General features: G+C 43.9%; 1 protein-coding gene across 2 annotated transcripts in view; it reads left to right on the top strand.

The window, feature by feature from the left end:
* LOC136886828 (farnesol dehydrogenase-like) overlaps nucleotides 1-22,997 on the top strand; it is a 56,911-nt gene that overhangs the window by 635 nt on the left and 33,279 nt on the right. The window contains exon 1 of one of the 2 annotated variants that reach the window (XM_068230584.1): nucleotides 6,707-6,918. The exons of the other annotated variant lie outside the window; for it this stretch is intronic. Within the exon in view, the coding sequence (XP_068086685.1) occupies nucleotides 6,787-6,918 (132 nt within the window). The 5' untranslated portion in view covers nucleotides 6,707-6,786. Of the gene's footprint in view, nucleotides 1-6,706; nucleotides 6,919-22,997 lie in introns of those variants that run through there. 2 annotated transcript variants of the gene reach the window in all.

Genomic DNA, 22,997 nt, shown 5'->3' with positions numbered 1-22,997 from the left:
TTTATTTTTGCTTTGACATTTATTGCTGCATATTTCTTGCCATTATTTTCCTTTTCTTCATTGATATAACACTGACTAAGCACGTTCAAACATTTACCAACAAAATGATCGGCACATTCATTGTAAATGCAGTTAACAGAATTAATATTAACAGCTTGTATTGATCTTGTTTTGACTTGGCATCTGCCTTCATATAAATTATTATTATTTATCGATACGGCCACCTGTGGGCCAGTTTACACAATCTTCCTTCTGTCCCGCAGACTGATGCCCTTCTCTTTACGCTCTCGCAAAGATTCTTGAGTCTTTGCCTTCCTTTTGCTCGCTCTTCCACCGAGATGTTATGTGGCTTCGCTAAATGATGCCCTTTCTTTTATATCCTCCTCCTTGTTACCTATTTCTGCCAAGTCATTGTGCACCTGTGTAAGCCATCCCGGTTGTTTTTTTCCACTTTTCCTGCAGAAGAAGTACCCTGTTGTCCAATCTCTCAAGGTTCATTCTTTTGACATGCCCATAAAACGCCAGTCTCCTTTTCCTCATCACAGTCGTGATTCTTTCTACTGTCTTGTAAAGCACCAAATTCGATCTTAACCGGAATGTGTTTGGGTCACTCGTCGACTTTCTTGGGTCTAAGATTTTTCGTAAGAATCTCCTTTCTCTTTTTTCAGGGACTGGCTCAGCCATCCTCGTCAAGGTTTCTGCTCGATAAAGGCACTTCGTTCATGTAAACAATTTAAAAGCGTATCTTTAAATATACCTGCAATTTTATTGTAAAACACATTTGCTGCTTCATATTGGTAAAAAAAAAGGCATTGTGATATTGTTAAATCAAAATATGTGAATTTCTTACATCTTGTTGCTTGTTGTTTTAAGGGGCCTAACGTCGAAGGTCATCGGCCCATTTCTTACATCAACACCCGACAGTGCATTGCGACAGTACTCTTATCATGCATAAAGGTACTGCATAACCACCCACGTAGATATTATTCAGCATTTCTTTTCTGAAAATTGTAAATGATGGGAACGTATCCTGTACCTGTTTCGAAATCGCTGTGAGAGGCTCTCCCTCTTATAGAGCTTGTCGAGGCCACTCCTCCTGCATCTTAACCCTGTACTGCATACTGTTGCCTTTAGGCAACAAATAACTTTTCACCTGTATAAATGGATAAATATTGTAGACAGAGGTAGTTTTACGGCACACCTTCAACTGTAGAATCAATGAAACACATATCCCAGTCCTTCCACCCCGTCAACATCCACGCGAACCAACCACCGTTTATTTTACGTGGGCCCTCCCCATCGCATTACCACAGGCTTCAGGAGTACCTCTGGCTCAACGTCAAAGACATTACCGACCTACGGTCGTGCAAGTATACTTGCGCCCTGCAATACGTACCCATGGCCAGTAGGCAGTGATGTTCGGTCTTTGAATGTTAAAAGCTTAGCGTAACTTTTTTTTTTTTTGTGATCAAATACACGAGAGTCCCGAGGCGAACAGAAGGCCCCTCTACTCGTCGGTAGCAGCGGAAGTGCGAAGACTTGCATCAGCACCAGCACGACATACACATAGTGGAGGAAAAACTATCTGTCGATGACGGAACAAGTCCGCCATGTCAGAGCTGAAACCTCCTCTTCGCTGAGCTGTTAGTAATCAAATACTAGTGCTAGTTGGCAAGGTTGGAGAGATGTTGTGTAATATGGTTTACGAAGGAAAGGCAAGTTGAAGGTGGCAAGGCGATGAACAGGGTGAGCTGATTACGGGATTAATAGCTGCCGGGAGGGCATGAGGGGGACTTGGAGGGGAAGTTGAGGTGACAGATGAGAGGAAAGAAGAGTAAGAAGTAGCTGGGTTATTGGGGAGGTGTCCTGGTTGGTTGGGATAGCTGGTGAGTGACGCGGCGGAAAATGGGAGTGGTTGAGATGTGGTGGTGGAGATCTTGGTCGTTGCAGGTGCCTGGAGTCCTTATAGTGCTTCTTGATGGCTCTCTTGATGTACGGGCACCCCGGGAACGACGCCGCATGCTTTCCATCACAGTTTGCGCACCTCGGCTGGTCGCGAGGTACCAGACAATCAGTGTGGCGGTGGGGGCCGCCGCACCGGTTGCACCTGGTGGAGTTGGTGCAGGTACCAGCTGTATGGTGCAGCTGGAGACAGTTGAAACACTGCACGACGAGGGTGGGGCGGGGGATGGAGAGGGGGGCTGGTGAGTGACTGGTTCAGGGTTCGAAGTAGTAGTCTTCGGAACTGGCGTTCGTCGTCTTCTTCTTCTCCGGCGTGTCTGAGTGGCACTGCTGGTGAAGTTTGGCAAAGTTTGCTCTGGATCTTGGCTAGAGTCATCTCTTGGAGATGGGGGAGGGGTGGGGGGGAGCCTGGGTGACAGGGTCAGAAGGTGTGAACGGGTCAGATTGAATTTCTTGATCAGAGATGGGGTCGGTTTGAATTTCGATATCCTGGGTGTTGGACGTCTGAGGGCTGTTGCTGGAAGATATTGGTTGGGATGACATAATAACTAGATTGATTAGAATAGGAGATGGTATGTCGGTAATTTTGAGTTTCTGAAGGATGGCCGGAATGAATTTATTGTTGAGTGGAGTGATTAGGAGATGATTATTATGAGTCTCCTCGATGACTGCAATGTGACTGCTCAGGATCGGCTCTATGGCTTCAATGACGGTTTTTCTGGTAGCAGGTATAGGTCCTGGGTTTGTAAGTGGAATAATGAGGAGGCGCTTCTTAGGGTTAATGGGGGAAGAGGTATTCTTCTTAGTGTAGTGAAATGGATGCTGGTACGGGGGTGGATCTTCCACTGCGATGTCTTCTTCTTCTTCCTCATCGTCTTCCGAATCCAGGAGTGCCTCCATCATTTCTTGCCGTCCCGGAAGTTGGTCGGCGGGAGAGAAAGGGATACCTTTACCGGCAAGGCGGTCGGAGAGGACAGGTAGGGAGTCCTGGGTTCGGGGGAGGACGAAGATTGCGTGGGAGTCAGCATTTTCATCAATCCTATGGATTAGTTTGGTAGTGGAGCGGAGAGCAGCGGCTACGCGTTGCCTGAGCGGTTTCATATTCGATGGGGTGGGTTCTGAAGGGGGGGGGGGGAGGAATGACCAGATAATTGTCCATGAGATTGGGGTCGGAATCGAGAAATTCAATTTTCATCAGGAGGTTGAAGTTCACATATGGGCCCCAGCTACTCGGTCCACCGGGGGTGTCCATATTGAATGAGAGAAAGAAAGAGAAAGAGAAGAAGAAGTGAGAAAAGATTTGGTGGAAAGGCAGGGGAGGAGAGGAAGAGACAGGAGCTAGCACAAGTGGTCAAACTCCTGAGAGGACCAGGGCTGGGTGCACTCGGGGGGTACCAGTCGCGCCAGGTGTAGTTGATAACCGGGTCGCGCCGGGACAAGTCGCGAACAAGCACACACCGAGTGCAAGACAAATCGCTCTTTTTCCTTGTTGACAAATTGCTCCTTTGTAGTACACAGCCCTACGGGCTAGCGGTGAGTCGGCTGGGCTTGCCTGAGAAGTACCGCAGGCGAGAGCAGTGACGGGAGATGCTGGTGAGCTGGCGGTAATCAGGAAGCAAGCTTGGTGCAGGGTTCTCACGAGGTCTTGACTGCTCGGAGCATAAGCATCGAATGGGTAAAAAAGTGGAGCGTAACATCGTGAAAAATCGTATATATATTCAACAATGGCAATCCACATCACATACGAGTGTTAAGCTATTAGCCCCAGTTAAGAATTGCTGGTACATCTAATACACTGAGCGTATGTTGAACATTAAAGCTTGAAATTTTCTTCACCAAACGACAACGAAAAATAATTCATGCAGTAGAGGGTTAACATTCACTGGTCACAAGTGAAAATAACTATTAAACATGGGCATAATTTGAGCATTTTAACTGGGAGGCAGGAATTACCGGGGAGTCCTTTTGAGAGCAATCTTTATTTATTTATTTATTTATTTATTTATGTATTTATTTAGCCGCCTCTGTGGTGTAGTGGTTAGCGTGATTAGCTGCCACCCCCGGAGGTCCGGGTTCGATTCCCGGCTCTGCCACGAAATTTGAAAAGTGGTACGAGGGCTGGAACGGGGTGCACTCAGCCTCGGGAGGTCAATTGAGTAGAGGTGGGTTCGATTCCCACCTCAGCCATCCTCGAAGAGGTTTTCCGTGGTTTCCCACTTCTCCTCCAGGCGAATGCCGGGATGGTACCTAACTTAAGGCCACGGCCGCTTCCTTCCCTCATCCTTGCCTATCCCTTCCAATCTTCCCCTCCCCCCACAAGGCCCCTGTTCACCATAGCAGGTGAGGCCGCCTGGGCGAGGTACTGGTCATACTCCCCAGTTGTATCCCCCGACCAAGAGTCTGAAGCTCCAGGACACTGCCCTTGAGGCGGTAGAGGTGGGATCCCTCGCTGAGTCCGAGGGAAAAGCCGAACCCGGAGGGTAAACAGATGATGATGATGACTTATTTATTTATTTATTTATTTATTTATTTATTTATTTATTTATTTATTTATTTATTTATTTATTTATTTATTTATCTATTGGGTTTAATCGATGCCAGCTTGCGTTAATTTTTTTCTTTCTTTCTTAATCTCTTTACCCTCCAGGGTTGGTTTTTCCCTCGGACTTAGCGAGGGAACCCACCTCCACAGCCTCAAGGGTAGTGTCCTGGAGAGTGAGACATTGGTCGGGGGATGAAACTGGGGAGAAGGACCAGTACCCCGCCCAGGTGGCCTCACTTGCTCTGCTGAGCAGGGGCCTTGCAGGGGGATGGGAAGATTGGAGGGGATAGACAAGGAAGAGGGAAGGAAGCAGCCGTGGCCTTAAGATAGGTACTATCCCGACATTTGCCTGGAGGAGAAGTGGGAAACCACGGAAAACCACTTCCAGGATGGCTGAGGTGGGAATCGAACCCACCTCTACTCAGCTGACGTCCTCCTCTGGGGTATAGTGCTTAGTATGATTAGCTGCCACCCCCAGAGGGCCGGATTCGATTCCCGGTTCTGGCACGAAATTTGAGAAGTGATACGAGGGCTGGAACAGGGTCCACTCAGCCTCGGAAGGTCAACTGAGCAGGGGGGGGGGTTCGATTCCCACCTCAGCCATCCTCAAAGTGGTTTTCCGTGGTTTCCTACTTCTCCAGGCAAATGCCGGGATGGTACCTAACTTAAAGCCACGGCCGCTTCCTAAACACTTCCTTTTCCATCAGTTCCAATCTTTCCACCCCCCATAAGGCCCCTGGGCAGGTCAGGCCGCCTGGGCGAGGTACTGGTCCTCTTCCACACTTGTATCCCCCGATCAAAGGTCTCACGCTCCAGGACACTGCCTTTGAGACGTTAGAGGTGCGATCCCTCGGTGAGTCCGAGGGAAAAACTAACCTTGGAGGGTAAACAGATTAAGAAAGGAAGAGAGAAAGGCATTTTTAATGTTTACAAAATACATTCTGAAACATTCACTCGAATGGATTTATGGCATGAAATCTAATATCTAATTGAAGTCTAATGAGGGGTTTCATGATGATTTTAAAGGAAAATAACCGATGGCATACTAGACAGTAAAAAAGACTTTAACTAACACGTTAGTAGGTAAAGGTTTATCACCCCTGCCCTAAGTCTTATGGCGACGATGGGAAATGGGATAGGAAAGGGCTAGGATGGGGAAGAAATCGACCGTAGCCTTATAAAAGGTACAACTCCAGAATTTTCCTGGTGTGAAACGGAAAACTATCTTCAGGGCTGCCGACAGTGGGATTCGAACCCACTATCTCCCGAATGTCTGTTGACAGCTACATGACACACGCTACGCAGACACTCGATCTGTTTTTCTTTCAGCTAGTGTATCGAACTGTATCTCATTTCGTTCTGTACAATTTATTATTATTATTATTATTATTATTATTATTATTATTAGACAGTACACTTTGAAGAGATGTATTGGTCCACCTCACAATCTCCTTTCTTTCTTTCTTTCTTCTTTTCCTGCCGCTTTTCCCACACCTGTGATGTCGCGGGTGCGAACTGTGTCGCACATGTGGATTTGGCCCTGTTTTACGGCCGGATGCCCTTCCTGACGCCAACCCTCTATGGAGGGATATAAGCACTATTGCGTGTTTCTGTGGTGGTTGGTAGTGTAGTATGTTGTCTGAATATGATGAGGAGAGTGTTGGGACGGACATATACACCCAGTCCCCGAGCCAGAAGAATTAATCAGAAGTGATTAAAATCCCCGACCCGGCCGGGAATCGAACCCGGGACCCTCTGAACCGAAGGCCAGTACGCTGACTATTCATCCAACGAGTCGGACCCACCTCACAATACTATTGTAAATGTTATCCCATAAATTTAATCACAACTTTATTAATTGTGTAGTACATATTTCGTCCTCCTTCGAGGACATCCTCAGGTACATTTGACAGCATGTCATAGTTAAAAAGTGAAGAAAAGAGATGAACATACGGATATTAAAATACATTTAAGAACACATACTTTAAAAATAAGAAAACCAATTTGGAATGTCTTTCTTTCTACGCCTTGACACTCGTCATTCTGGCTTCACATCACTGGAAAACAACATGAGTGTTCTTTGAAGCCTTCTCGTTGGGAGTACTTGGAAATACCAAATCGAGTACCCTTATCTTAATGACGATGATATGGCAGCTTCAAAGTCAATGCGGGGCTGATAAAACGGTTTGTTATCTACATCTCTCAACTAGTATTTCTGTTTACTTCTTAGCTTGCCAACTGCAACTGTTTTTCTGCGAGGTTTATACACTGTAGTGCGGAAGATGGAACGTTGGACAGGACGTGTTGCCGTAGTCACTGGAACAAGCGCCGGTATAGGAGCGGCTATAGCGTATCAGCTTCAGGATCATGGTCTCCATGTCGTAGCGCTGGCGAGGAGAGAGGAGAAAATAGCGGTAAGTGCAGTTCATGGGGTTTTGGGTACTGTTACATCATTCCAGCGTAAACAAAGAGCTACTCGTTTCAGGGTGGTAGAAAGGATATCCTAGTCTAGGGCGGAGTAGAGACAAAATTGTACTTTCGTAATATATTCGCGAGTCTGAATAAATATACATATATTAAGAGAGTCTATTAATCCGTCCGTGCCTTCTACTGGGCTATACTACATTCCATGTTAGTAGTATAATAGGACAGTTATGCCGCCGCCTCCTCCTCCGGGCTCCCAGGGGCCCCTCCGCCTCCGCCGCACGGGAGGACCTACCAGAGGCCCCCTCCACCTCCGCCTCACGGGGGGCCCTTCCAGAGGCCTCCTCCGCCTCCGCCTCCCGAGGGGCCTTCCCAGAGGCCTCCTCCGCCTCCCGCGGGAAATTTGAATTGGTAAACAAAGCCACGTGCTTTTTGACAGCTGTCATCGACAACAACGCACCGCTAACCTCACTGCTGCCATCTTGACGGGCCTAAACCTCAGTGGTACCAACTTAATATAACTAGCGCGTGATTTGAATAGGTAAACAAAGCCACGTGCTTTTTGACAGCCACGTGCTTTTTGACAGACAACAACACTTCGCTAAACTCAGTACTGCTATCTTGACGGGCCTAAACCTCAGTAGTACCAACTTAACCTAACTAGCGCGAGATAAACAAAGCCACGTGCTTTTTTGACAACCACGTGCTTTTTGACAGCTATCATCGACAAAAACGCATCACTAACTTCAGCGTTACCATCTTGACGGACCTAAACCTTAGTGGTACCAACTTAACCTAAGTAGCGCGAGATTTGAATCGGTAAACAAATCCACGTGCTTTTTGACAGCTGACATCCGCCATCTTTTATCAACAGAGCACAGTGCTGCCCTCTTTAGCTACTTACCTTTGAAATGTGGTGGCGGATAATTTGAAAAATGCTTTTTGATAGCAGCCAACTTTAATCGACAGAGCACCGTGCTGCACTCTGGTGACAGACAATTCCACGTGACAGCAGCCATCTTTAATCAAGAGAGCACAGGGCTGCACTCTATGTGGTGGCGGAAATTTGAAAAATTTCACATGCTCTTGTTTGGAAACAAAGCCACGTGCTTTTTTGACAGCTACCATCCGCCATCTTTAATCAAGAGAGCATCGTGCTGCACTCTCTAGTTGAAATATGGTGGCGGCAATTTGAAAAATTCCACGTGCTCTTGTTTGGAAACAATGCTACATGCTTATTTGACAGCTACCATCCGCCATGTTTAATCAAGAGAGCGCCGTGCTGCACCCTCTGGTTGAAATGTGGTGGCGGATAATTTGAAAAATGCTTTTTGACAGCAGCCATCTTTAATCCAGAGAGCATCGTGCTGCCTTCTTTAGCTAGATACCTGTGGTGGCAGGCAATTCCACGTGACAGCAGCCATCTTTAATCAATAGAGCACCGTGCTGCCCTCTTTGTAGCGATGGCAAATTCCACGTGCTTTACAAACTCTCGTGCTTTTTTCTGACAGCTGTCATCCACCATCTTGCATCACAAACCTCAGTGCTGCACTCTTTTTCTAGATACCTTTGAAATGTGGTGGAGGCAATTTGAAAAATTCTATGTGCTCTTGTTTGGAAACAAAGCCACGTGCTTTTCTGACAGCTGTCATCCACCATCCTTAATCAATAGAGCACTGTGCTGCTATCATGCGGGCAATTTCGTCAGCTGTCATCCGCCATCTTTCATCCACAGAACACCGTGCTGCCCTCTTTATGACATGAAGTAGCGGGCAATTTGAAAAGTTCTGTTAGCTGTCATCCGCCATCTTTAATCAAGAGAGCGCCGTGCTGCCATCTTTAGCTAGATACCTTTGAAATGTGGTGGCGGCAAATTGAAAAATTCCACGTGCTCTTGTTTAGTAAACAAACTCACGCGCTTTTTGTCAGCTGTCATCCGCCATCTTACATCTCAAACCTCAGTGCTACACTCTTTAGTTGAAATATGGTAGCGGATAATTTAAAAAGAAAAATTCTACAGCAGTCATCTCTCGACGCTAATTGCATAAGGTGGTGGCTATACATGACTCCTTAAGGGTGCTTACGCAAGATGGCTGCTATACATAGGTTCTTATGAGTCTCCCTTGGGATGCTTGCGCAAGATGGCAGTTATACATGGCTCCTTATGAGATGCCCTAGGGATGCTTGCGCAAGATAGCGGCTGCTCTTATGGGACGGCTTAAGGGTCCTTGCACAAGATGACTAGAGACGCCCTAAGGATGCTTGCGCAAAATGCCGGACACAAGATGGCGGCTATACACGACTCCTTCTGAGACGCTTTAAGGGTGCTTGCACAAGATGGCTGCCGCTTTTATGAAGAAAGCTAGCTTCGAGGCTAACGTGTCGTGCTAGTTCGATTCATTAAAATTGGGGCTTAAATGTAAAATGTTAAATATCTCGAAAACGGTGCACCGTAGAGCAAAACGGACAAAATTGTTCTGCCCAATAGCCAGGTTCGCAGTATGAGGAACAAGAAAAACATAGTCTAATGATGGGATCAACGGTTCTGTTCCTACTTAAGCCCTTTGGCATTCGCTCTGTTTTAACTTGTATTGAAGCGAGTCTTCGTAACATGATCAGGTCTAGCTATGGTAGAGGGTATAACGTACCGTGCTGATTCGATTCATAAAATTTGGGGCTTAAATGCAAAATGTTAAATATCTCGAAAACGGTGCATCGTAGAGCAAAACGGATAAACTTTTTCCACCTGATACCTAGGTTTGCAGTATCAGGAACAAGAAAAACATAGCCCAATGATGAGATCGACGGTTCGATTCCTACTTAGGCCCTTTGGCATTGGCAGCTATCTAATTCTACAAGATGGCGGCTATACATAGCTTCTTATGAGACAGCATAAGAGCGCTTGCACAAGAAGGCTGCTGCTCTTATGAGACGCCCTAGGGGTGCTTGCGCAAGGTAGCAGCGACAAGACGGTGACTATACACAGCTCCTTATGATACGACCTAGAGGTGCTCACACAAGATGGTGGCTGCTCTGATGAAGAAAGCTAGCTTTGCATCGTGCAGGTATCTTTACAGCACTAAAGCTCATACCTTTGAAATGTGGTGGCGGGTAATTTGAAAAATTCTACGTGCTTTTTCTTAACAGCAGCTATCTTTAAACAATAGCGGCTATACATAAGCTGTTAAGGCCTCCTCTTATGTCAAGGCATAGCTCTATCGAACAAGTTTAAACCTGCATCGGGATAGCTAGAGTAAGCATGTGCTGCAGTGATGACGTCATTATGCATGTTTAGGCTTGCAAATCACTAAAGAAACATAACAAGACTAGGATCGAACACTGCACTCTATGCCGTTAACTTTATCATGTGATCGGAACATTGATTGAAGTGTTTAGAACACTAAATAAGTGATCAAGACTAAAAATAGAACACTGTACTCGATACAACATGTGTTTAGAACATGTCAGGGGATACCTTTGTTCTAAGAAGATTAGATTACCGCACATTCCTTGTAGGGCTAATAGGCTAATGGGCTAATGGGCTAATGGGCTAAAGGCCTAAAGGAGCAACAACCTCATCGATTGCTATCAGCAAGAACGCTTGTACTTTGTTAAGTGTAGAAAATTAATCTTTATTTGTAAATGGTTTCATGTTCAGAACAAGGAATGGAACCTAGGGGTTACGTCTTAACTAAAAAAATCCCCGAGTAGTGATGAGTTACGTTTTTCGAACTAGTGTTTGAAAAACTGAACTTTTCAAGATGATAGCAGAGAGTTTAGCAATGTTCTGTTGTTGGATTGTAAATTCCGCGCTACAACATGCATAAGGTGGCAGCCTTGAGGTTTACCGCCGTAAAGATGACAAGAGTGAGGTTAGCAATGTTCCGTTGTTGGATTTTAAATTCCGCACTATAACATGCATAAGGTGGCAGCCTTGAGGTTTACCGCCGTCAAGATGGCAGCAGTGAGGTTAGCGACGCTCTATTGTCCTTTAAAGGTTCCGTCAAGACGACAGCTGTCAAAAAATCACGTGGCTTTGTTTACTAAACAAGAGCACGTGGCTGTGACGTCACGGTCACGCGGTATGCTGCGTCAGCATGCAAAGTTCAATGTCTACACCTACGTAGTTAACATTCTGCCATGTTCACAAGATTTTTTACACATAACTATTCTTTATGCTTTAAGTTCATGTACATAGGTTATGTTAAGATAGCAGTAGATACAAGCGATGGTCACGTGCTCTAGTACAAGGTGCATGCATTATCAAAAGGTGGTGTGTACACACTTTTAAATCTTGCTATTCTTACCGCTGCCATGTTCACAAGATTTTTAAACATCGCTATTCTTTGTACTTCAAGTTCATGCACATAGGCTATGCTAAGATAGCAGCACAAACACATGCGAACTTTGTACATTCTAGTGGAATAAGTTTAGTACTGCGTGCATCATGGATACATGATGTGTACACGCATTTAAACATGGTTATACTTAATGCTGCTGCTTTGTTTACAAGATTTTTATACATTGCTATTCTTTATGCATCAAGTTCGTGCACACAAAAGCGATAGTCGTACGCACTGGCAGGAGAAGTTTAGTACGATATTCGATACATACATTATCGATAGGTGATGTGTACACGCTTTAGAACATAGCTCTTCTTTGTGCTGTAAGTTCGTACACATGGGTTAGGGATACACAAAAGCGATTGCTATATGCTCTAGCGGAAGAAGCCTAGTACGATAGTCGATGCATGTAAAATCGATAGGTTATGCTAAGATAGCAGCACACTTACACGATTTTAGCACAATCTAGTGGAAAAAGTTTAGTATGATAGTCGTTTCGTGCAAAATCAGTAGGTAATGTGTACACGCTTTGAAACAAGGCTATTCTTTGTACTTGAAGTTCATGCGTACAGGTTATGATAAGATAGCAGCACAATCTAGCGCAAGAAGTTTAGTACGATATTTGATGCATGCAAAATCGATAGGTGATGTGTACACGCTTTAAAACATGGTTATTCTTCGTACTTTAAAGTTCATGCGTATAGGGTTAGGCTAAGATAGCAGCACAATCTAGCGGAAGAAGTTTAGTACAAGAGTCGATGCATGCAAAATCGATAGTTGATGTGTACCCGCTTTGAAACATGACTATTCATTGTACTTTAAGTTCATGGGTATACGTTATCCTAAGATAGCAGCACAATCTAGCGGAACAAGTTTAGTACGATATTTGTTGCATGCAAAATCGATAGGTGATGTGTACACGCTTTGAAACATGGCTATTCTTTGTACTTTAAGGTCATGCGTATAGGTTATCCTAAGATAGCAGCACAATCTAGCGTAAAGAGTTTATACGAGAGTCGATGCATGCAAAATCGATAGGTAACGTGTACACGCTTTGAAACATGGCTATTCTTTGTACTTTAAGTTCATGTGTATAAGTTATGCTAAGATAGCAGCACAACCTAGCGGAAGAAGTTTAGTACGATGTTTGTTGCATGCAAAGTCGATAGGTAATGTGTACACGCTTTGAAACATGGCTATTCTTTGTACTTTAAGGTCATGCGTATAGATTATGCTAAGATAGCAGCACAATCTAGCGGAAGAAGTTAAGTACGAGAGTCGATGCATGCAAAATCGATAGGTAATGTGTACACGCTTTGAAACATGGCTATTCTTTGTACTTTAAGTTCATGTGTATAAGTTATGCTAAGATACCAGCACAATATAGCGGAAGAAGTTTAGCACAAGAGTCGATGCATTCAAAATCGATAGTTGATGTGTACCCGCTTTGAAACATGGCTATTCTTTGTACTTTAAGTTCATGTGTATAAGTTATGCTAAGATACCAGCACAATCTAGCGGAAGAAGTTTAGTACAAGAGTCGATGCATGCAAAATCGATAGTTGATGTGTACCCGCTTTGAAACATGACTATTCATTGTACTTTAAGTTCATGGGTATAGGTTATGCTAAGATAGCAGCACAATCTAGCGGAACAAGTTTAGTACGATATTTGTTGCATGCAAAATCGAATGGTGATGTGTACACGCTTTGAAACATGGCTATTCTTTGTACTTTAAGGTCATGCGTATAGGTTATCCTAAGATAGCAGCACAATCTAACGTAAGGAGTTTAGTATGAGAGTCGATGCATGCAAAATCGATAGGTAATGTGTACACGCTTTGAAACATGGCTATTCTTTGTACTTTAAGTTCATGTGTATAAGTTATGCTAAGATACCAGCACAATATAGCGGAAGAAGTTTAGCACAAGAGTCGATGCATTCAAAATCGATAGTTGATGTGTACCCGCTTTGAAACATGACTATTCATTGTACTTTAAGTTCATGGGTATAGGTTATGCTAAGATAGCAGCACAATCTAGCGGAACAAGTTTAGTACGATATTTGTTGCATGCAAAATCGATAGGTGATGTGTACACGCTTTGAAACATGGCTATTCTTTGTACTTTAAGGTCATGCGTATAGGTTATCCTAAGATAGCAGCACAATCTAACGTAAAGAGTTTAGTACGAGAGTCGCTGCATGCAAAATCGATAGGTAATGTGTACACGCTTTGAAACATGGCTATTCTTTGTACTTTAAGTTCATGTGTATAAGTTATGCTAAGATACCAGCACAATCTAGCGGAAGAAGTTCAGTACGAGATGCGATGAATGCAAAATCAATAAGTAATGTGTACACGCTTTGAAACATGGCTATTCTTTGTACTTTAAGTTCATGTGTATAGGTTATGCTAAGATAGCAGCACAACCTAGCGGAAGAAGTTTAGTACAAGAGTCGATGCATGCAAAATCGATAGGTAATGTGTACACGCTTTGAAATATGGCTATTCTTTGTACTTTAAGTTCATGTGTATAAGTTATGCTAAGATACCAGCACAATCTAGCGGAAGAAGTTCAGTACGAGATGCGATGAATGCAAAATCAATAAGTAATGTGTACACGCTTTGAAACATGGCTATTCTTTGTACTTTAATGACATGCGTATAGGTTATGCCAGGATAGCAGCACAATCTAGCGGAATAAGTTTAGTACGAGAGTCGATGCATGCAAAATCGATAGGTAATGTGTACACGCTTTGAAACATGGCTATTATTTGTACTTTAATTTTATGGGTATAGGTTATGCTAAGATAGCAGCACGATCTAGCGGAAGAAGTTTAGTACGAGGGTCGATGCGTGTAAAATCGATAGGTGATGTGTACACGCTTTGAAACATGGCAATTCATACTGCTGCTCTGTTCCCAAGACTTTTAAGCATAGCTAATCCTAATGCTGCTCTTAACGACGTCGAGCTAAGGATTGCTTACGTGACCGTGACGTCACAGCCACGTGCTCTTGTTTAGTAAACAAAGCCACGTGATTTTTTGACAGCTGTCGTCTTGACGGACCCTTTAAAGGACAATAGAGCGTCGCTAACCTCACTGCTGCCATCTTGACGGCGGTAAACCTCAAGGCTGCCACCTTATGCATGTTATAGTGCGGAATTTAAAATCCAACAACGGAACATTGCTAACCTCACTCTCGTCATCTTTACGGCGGTAAACCTCAAGGCTGCCACCTTGTGCATGTTGTAGCGCGGAATTTATAATCCAACAACAGAACATTGCTAAACTCTCTGCTATCATCTTGAAAAGTTCAGTTTTCCAAACACTAGTTCGAAAAACGTAACTCATCACTCCTCGGGGATTTTATTAGGTAAGACGTAACCCCTAGGTTCCATTCCTTGTTCTGAACATGAAACCATTTACAAATAAAGATTAATTTTCTACACTTAACAAAGTACAAGCGTTCTTGCTGATAGCGATCGATGAGGTTGTTGCTCCTTTAGCCCTTTAGCCCTTTAACCCATTAGCCCTTTTGCCCATTAGCCCTTTTGCCCTTTAGCCCTTTTGCCCTTTTGCCCATTAGCCTATTAGCCTTACAAGGAATGTGCGGTAATCTAATCTTCTTAGAACAAAGGTATCCCCTGACAAGTTCTAAACACATGTTGTATCGAGTACAGTGTTCTATTTTTAGTCTTGATCACTTATTTAGTGTTCTAAACACTTCAATCAATGTTCCGATCACATGATAAAGTTAACGGCATAGAGTGCAGTGTTCGATCCTAGTCTTGTTATGTTTCTTTAGTGATTTGCAAGTCTAAACATGCATAATGACGTCATCACTGCAGCACATGCTTACTCTAGCTATCCCGATGCAGGTCTAAACTTGTTCGATAGAGCTATGCCTTGACATAAGAGGGGCCTTAACAGCTTATGTATAGCCGCTATTGTTTAAAGATAGCTGCTGTTAAGAAAAAGCACGTAGAATTTTTCAAATTACCCGCCACCACATTTCAAAGGTATGAGCTTTAGTGCTGTAAAGATACCTGCACGATGCAAAGCTAGCTTTCTTCATCAGAGCAGCCACCATCTTGTGTGAGCACCTCTAGGTCGTATCATAAGGAGCTGTGTATAGTCACCGTCTTGTCGCTGCTACCTTGCGCAAGCACCCCTAGGGAGTCTCATAAGAGCAGCAGCCATCTTGTGCAAGCGCTCTTAAGCTGTCACATAAGAAGCTATATACAGCCGCCACCTTGTAGAATTAGATAGCTGCCAATGCCAAAGGGCCTAAGTAGGAATCGAACCGTCGATCTCACCATTGGACTATGTTTTTCTTGTTCCTGATACTGCAAACCTAGGTATCAGGTGGAAAAATTTTATCCATTTTGCTCTACGATGCACCGTTTTCGAGATATATAATATTTTGCATTTAAGCCCCAAATTTAATGAATCGAATAAGCACGGTACGTTATGCTCTCTACCATAGCTAGACCTGATCATGTTACGAAGACTCGCTTCAATACAAGCTAAAACAGAGCGAATGCCAAAGGGCCTAAGTAGGAACCGAACCGTTGATCCCATCATTAGACTATGTTTTTCTTATTCCTCATACTGCGAACCTGGGTATTAGGCAGAAAAAGTTTGTCCGTTTTGCTCTACGGTGCACCGTTTTCGAGATATTTAACATTTTACATTTAAGCCCCAATTTTAATGAATCGAAGTAGCACGACACGTTAGCCTCGAAGCTAGCTTTCTTCATAAGAGCGGCAGCCATCTTGTGCAAGCACCCTTAAAGCGTCTCAGAAGGAGTCGTGTATAGCCGCCATCTTGTGTCCGGCATCTTGCGCAAGCATCCTTAGGGTGTCTCTAGTCATCTTGTGCAAGGACCCTTAAGCCGTCCCATAAGAGCAGCCGCTATCTTGCGCAAGCATCCCTAGGGCATCTCATAAGGAGCCATGTATAACTGCCATCTTGCGCAAGCATCCCAAGGGAGACTCATAAGAACCTATGTATAGCAGCCATCTTGCGTAAGCACCCTTAAGGAGTCATGTATAGCCACCACCTTATGCAATTAGCGTCGAGAGATGACTGCTGTAGAATTTTTCTTTTTAAATTATCCGCTACCATATTTCAACTAAAGAGTGTAGCACTGAGGTTTGAGATGTAAGATGGCGGATGACAGCTGACAAAAAGCGCGTGAGTTTGTTTACTAAACAAGAGCACGTGGAATTTTTCAATTTGCCGCCACCACATTTCAAAGGTATCTAGCTAAAGATGGCAGCACGGCGCTCTCTTGATTAAAGATGGCGGATGACAGCTAACAGAACTTTTCAAATTGCCCGCTACTTCATGTCATTAAGAGGGCAGCACGGTGTTCTGTGGATGAAAGATGGCGGATGACAGCTGACGAAATTGCCCGCATGATAGCAGCACAGTGCTCTATTGATTAAGGATGGCGGATGACAGCTGTCAGAAAAGCACGTGGCTTTGTTTCCAAACAAGAGCACATAGAATTTTTCAAATTGCCTCCACCACATTTCAAAGGTATCTAGCAAAAGAGTGCAGCACTGAGGTTTGTGATGCAAGATGGTGGATGACAGCTGTCAGAAAAAAGCACGAGAGTTTGTAAAGCACGTGGAATTTGCCATCGCTACAAAGAGGGCAGCACGGTGCTCTATTGATTAAAAATGGCTGCTGTCACGTGGAATTGCCTGCCACCACAGGTATCTAGCTAAAGAGGGCAGCACGATGCTCTCTGGATTAAAGATGGCTGCTGTCAAAAAGCATTTTTCAAATTATCCGCCACCACATTTCAGCTAAAGAGAGCAGCACTGTGCTCTATAGATTAAAGATGGCGGATGGCAGCTGTCAAATAAGCATGTGGCATTGTTTCCAAACAAGAGCACGTGGAATTTTTCAAATTGCCGCCACCTCATTTCAACTAGAGAGTGCAGCACGGCGCTCTCTTGATTAAACATGGCGGATGGTAGGTATCAAATAAGCATGTAGCATTGTTTCCAAACAAGAGCACGTGGAATTTTTCAATTTGCCGCCACCACATAGAGTGCAGCCCTGTGCTCTCTTGATTAAAGATGGCTGCTGTCACGTGGAATTGTCTGTCACCAGAGTGCAGCACGGTGCTCTGTCGATTAAAGATGGCTGCTATCAAAAAGCATTTTTCAAATTATCCGCCACCACATTTCAACTAGAGAGTGCAGCACGGCGCTCTCTTGATTAAACATGGCGGATGGCAGCTGTCAAATAAGCATGTAGCATTGTTTCCAAACAAGAGCACGTGGAATTTTTCAAATTGCCGCCACCACATTTCAACTAGAGAGTGCAGCACGATGCTCTCTTGATTAAAGATGGCGGATGGTAGCTGTCCAAAAAGCACGTGGCTTTGTTTCCAAACAAGAGCATGTGAAATTTTTCAAATTGCCGCCACCACATAGAGTGCAGCCCTGTGCTCTTTTGATTAAAGATGGCTGTTGTCACGTGGAATTGTCTGTCACCAGAGTGCAGCACGGTGCTCTGTCGATTAAAGATGGCTGCTATCAAAAAGCATTTTTCAAATTATCCGCCACCACATTTCAAAGGTAAGTAGCTAAAGAGGGCAGCACTGTGCTCTGTTGATAAAAGATGGCGGATGTCAGCTGTCAAAAAGCACGTGGATTTGTTTACCGATTCAAATCTCGCGCTAGTTAGGTTAAGTTGGTACCACTAAGGTTTAGGTCCGTCAAGATGGTAACGCTGAAGTTAGCGATGCGTTGTTGTCGATGATAGGTGTCAAAAAGCACGTGGTTGTCAAAAAAGCACGTGGCTTTGTTTATCTCGCGCTAGTTAAGTTAAGTTGGTACTACTGAGGTTTAGGCCAGTCAAGATAGCAGTACTGAGGTTAGCGATGTGTTGTTGTCTGTCAAAAAGCACGTGGCTGTCAAAAAGCACGTGGCTTTGTTTACCTATTCAAATCTCGCGCTAGTTAGGTTAAGTTGGTACCACTGAGGTTTAGGCCCGTCAAGATGGCAGCAGTGAGGTTAGCGATGCGTTGTTGTCGATGACAGCTGTCAAAAAGCACGTGGCTTTGTTTACCAATTCAAATTTCCCGCGGGAGGCGGAGGAGGCCTCTGGGAGGGACCCCGTGAGGCGGAGGTGGAGGGGGCCTCTCGGAGGGCCTCCCGTGAGGCGGAGGCGGAGGGGCCCCTGGGAGCCCGGAGGAGGAGGCGGCGGCAGAACTGTCCTATTACGCTACTCATGTTAAGAAAACAGTATTGTTCTTATGACAACAGGGTTGTCATATCGAACGGCTGTGCTCAACACCATCACGGGAAAATGGTGGCACATAAATATGTGAAATTCAGTATTTAAATTGAATTTAAGCTGCAAAATACTTTTATGAACTACAGCGGACGGGGGATTTGCCGAAGCTGTTTTTTGTTTGTTCGGAATCATAGAGAGAGGCACTGCGCGAGGCTGGTACCAGAGCAATACAGAAGAAGGGTAATGAAGGAAGGCAAGGAAGCGATGGCTGTTCCTGCCATTGTGCTTCCTCCCTACGAATATATTTATGAAAAAGAAAATGTTATATAGTTATTTTAATAATTCAGGGCAAACATGCCTCGTCCTTTTTATCTGTCTTTCATAATACATTACAGAGAACAGTATACTATACATTAATCACGAGTAATTATGGGGGTCTCAGAAGGGGTGTGTTCACTCCTTGTAGGTCCAGAAGAACCATACTATTTTCTTAACGTGGAATGAGCTATAAATTTCTTCATTTTTGTTTTATTCCCTCCGGAATTACCTGCTGGTGATTCATGAGACATTGATAGGTATCTAAGTTCAGCCAACTTTGAGTAATCATAAAATCAAATCGTGAAATAATCACTCTAATAATTGCAGGCGAATATTTACCCAAAACCGCAATACATTCTGTACTTAGCAGGTTGCTAAGCGACTAACACTTTCATTAATGTTCTGATACCGTACATGATTTTCATCCTTAGTAATGCCATTGCATGCAGCCATGTTTGATTACTACCCGCCAAGCCAGAGAGTATGCATCCCCTCAGCAGATACTTTTGGATTCTCTAACCTTTCCCAGGTTCCAAATATTTTCAACAGAAGTCAGGGCGCTCCTACTAAGTTACATGCTGCTAAGAGAGAAAAAGTCTACGTACAAACAGACCCCGGCATGACATATGCCTTAGACATTACCTGGGACCACCAATCCAAAGATAACCTAGCTGCATTGGATAGAGTAAAGACCATATATCTCAAAAAAGTTCTCTGCCTGGCAGAGAAAAAAAAATGCTGCTTCCAGACTAACCCATGAGGTCACAAGACAACCGTTCTGGATTGAATAGCGGCGATTAAAAGTACCATTACCGTTTACGACACAATACCAAGCTTTGCGTCAGTAACTGGAAGATAAAAAAGCGAATATATGGATAGATTTTTACCGAATAGGAGGCATGATGGCGTCAGAATGGACGAATTCTGACTACGAATTGCGGCATACCATGACGCGCTTCTTGTTAAATGTTCATAAAAGCCATTGAAAAGGGGAAGGCAACACAGTATTACTACGATAGGCATATCAAGACGAATTATCTAAGATATTTATAACGAATGCTCCGAAGCAGCACATGTCCCGTAGTCTATATATTAAAAGAGTTTACTAAAAATAACTATGACAAATCCGTCCGTCCGTTCTACTGGACCGATTTGCTTCATTTTTGTTTTATTTTCTCCGGAATTATCTGCCGGTGAATTAAGAGACACTGATAGGCCTCTAAGTTCGGCCAAATTTGAGTAATCATAAAATCAAGCTATTTAATGATCACTCCAATAATTGCAGGGAAAGGCTTACCCTAGCCCGCAACACATTCTGAAATTAGTAGGTTGCTAAGCGACGAACATTGCCATTAATATTCTGATAAGGTAGTGGATTATTGTCATAAAAGTGCCATAAATTTAAAATAAATTTCAGTTTTGAAAGAAACTGAAGTGCTGCGTTTTTTGTGTCGCTCAGTGTATATGTGATTTTCATCCTTAGTAACGCCATTGCATGCGGCCATATTTGATTACTACCTATCAAGCCAGAGAGTATTCACTTCCTCTGACCACGGAGAATAGTATTCCCAGCTAGATACTCTTTGATTCTCTAACCTTTCCCAGCTTCCATATACATTCTACAGATGGCAGAACGTTCCTAATACCTTACATGCTGCTAAGAGAAAAACGCCTACGTTCAAACAGACGGCAAGGTATAAAGCCAACTACAGTATCAAACCATAATTCAGAATCCAACATGGCGATTGTCTTGGGCCACTGCCCTTAGCGTAGATGTAGTCTGCTGTGAAGCAAGAGTAAAGCGATGGACGCAAGTCCTAGATAAAATTATCATCGCTGGTAATGTTCATAATTTCCGTACAGAAGAACTATTATATTTAATATTTGCTGCGTTTAAAAAGTGCAAAATCATGAAATGATATTATTTATCGTTTAAAAATATGTAAATCATGGACACATATTCGAACCACGTAACCCCAAAAGCAGTAAAATTGAAAATCATAAACGTTTACCAACATCTATCACAACGGCGTAAAATAGATTTAAAAGAAAAACACAAAACACGGACTCAAGTACCATGAAGTGTCAATATCAATACTGTAAGTAGGTTTACAGCAGCCAACTTAAAATGTACACGTACTGATGTATTTTTAATAATAAGTTATTTTCAATGGTATCACTTAAAATCGAGGGAATGGAAGTATAATTAAGCTGACACGTTATTTGTCGGCCCCGCGGTGTAGGGGTAGCGTGCCTGCCTCTGCCGGTGAGATAGCGGCCCCGGTCTTGAAAGTCAAGAATAACGGCCGAGAGGATCCGTTGCGCTGACCACACGACACCTCGTAATCTGCGGGGCTTCGGGCTGAGCAGCGGTCGCTTGGTAGGCCACGGGTCTTCGGGGCTGTTGTGCCATGGTTTTTTAAATTTTTGACGCGTTATTTACTAACGAAGATCATGTGCTGACAAGTTTCAGTAATTCGCATTCAGTAGCGGCGATTGGGAATTAAAAAGGGGGGGGGGGCGGCACAAAATGTATGGACAACAAAAAGAGCCGGGGATAAGCAGGGGGCGGGGGTTAGACATAAAAATGGAAAAAAAAATGCTATAAAATGGTTTTTGATGGTCTCTGAGCGAATTTTGATAGAGACGTAAAGGTTAACCAACTTAAATGCGGTAATAATCGTACTATGTCCGTCTCTGTGGTGTAGTGGTTAGCGTGATTAGCTGTCATCCCCGGAGGCAAGTGTTCGATTCCAGGCTCTGCCACGAAATTTTAAAAGTGGTACGAGGGCTGGAACGGGGTCCGCTCAACCTCGGGAGGTCAACTGAATAGAGGTGGGTTCGATTCTCACCTCAACCATCTTCGAAGTGATTTTCCGTCGTTTCCTACTTTTCCTCCAGGCAAATGCCGGGATGGTACCTAACTTAAAGCTACGGTCGCTTCCTTCCCTCTTCCTCGTCTGTCCCTTCCAATCTTCCCATCCCCACCACAAAGCCCCTGTTCAGCATAGCCGGGGCGAGGTACTGGTCTTCCTCTCCAGTTGTATCCCCCGACCCAAGTCTCACGCTCCAGGACACTGCCCTTGAGGCGGTAGATGTGGGATCCCTCGCTGAGTCCGAGAGAAAAACCAACCCTGGAGGGTAAGCAGATTAAGAAGAAGAAGAAGAAGAATCGTACCATGCAATAAAACGTACACCAAAGGAGCAATATTTACGCATCTATTACAGTTAAATAGTAGCAGTTTTTTAAATTTTCAAGTTGCTTTACGTCGCACCGACATAGATAGCTCTTATGGCGACAGAAAAGGGCTAGGAATGGGAAGGAAGCGGCCGTGGCCTTAATTAAGGTACAGCCTGGTGTGAAAATGGGAAACCACGGAAAACCATCTTCAGGGCTGCCGACAGGGGGTTCGAACCTACATCTCCCGAATACTGGATACTGGCCGTACTTAAGCGACTGCAGCTATCGAGCTCAGTAAATAGAAGTTCGGCGTGATTATACAATTAAAAAGTCATTAAGTATTTGACTACACACTAACAAGGTAACAGACACATTGCGTGTGATTGCCAGACTGACGAATGCGCGCGGCTAGCGTGTGACTTTGGCAAAAATATACCCCTGCTACCCTGCGTCGCAGAACATGCTACACATTACTCCGCGGTCCTCCGCTATTTGCTGTGGCGCTGCAGAATTCGGCTAGCGGCGACGAACGATATTTTGCATTTTGTGCGTGTTTCCACTAAGTATTTTTCTTAATAACTGAACAAATTAGAGGAAAGAATAAGCTGAAAAGTCAACAGGGTTTATATATTTTTTTAAAAAAATTTCCCAGTTACAGGCGGCTAAAACGGAATAAAATCTAATCTTTTCTCCACAAAGTGGAGGGGAGTTTGACTGGCTCCACTCGCCCAACCTCCCTCAATCTCCCCTACTGTTCACATTCCACTGCCTTTACGCCAGGGAGTTCACAGTTTGGCTTGCTTTCTTCACATTTTTCGTCTGGAGGTCCTTAACAAGCTTCATTGAAAAAAAAAATTATAAACCTCAACAGGATTTTTGTAATTGTTGATAAAATTATTGTTATTATTTGACTTTCCAGACAATTTGGGCTGCCACACTGACAAAATTCCACGCGAAACGAAATAAT

Source organism: Anabrus simplex, chromosome X (assembly GCF_040414725.1).
Source record: "Anabrus simplex isolate iqAnaSimp1 chromosome X, ASM4041472v1, whole genome shotgun sequence".
Classification (NCBI taxonomy): domain Eukaryota; kingdom Metazoa; phylum Arthropoda; class Insecta; order Orthoptera; family Tettigoniidae; genus Anabrus; species Anabrus simplex.
The sequence above is the reverse complement of the archived record's forward strand: the minus strand, read 5'-3'. Positions and strand labels throughout refer to the sequence as shown.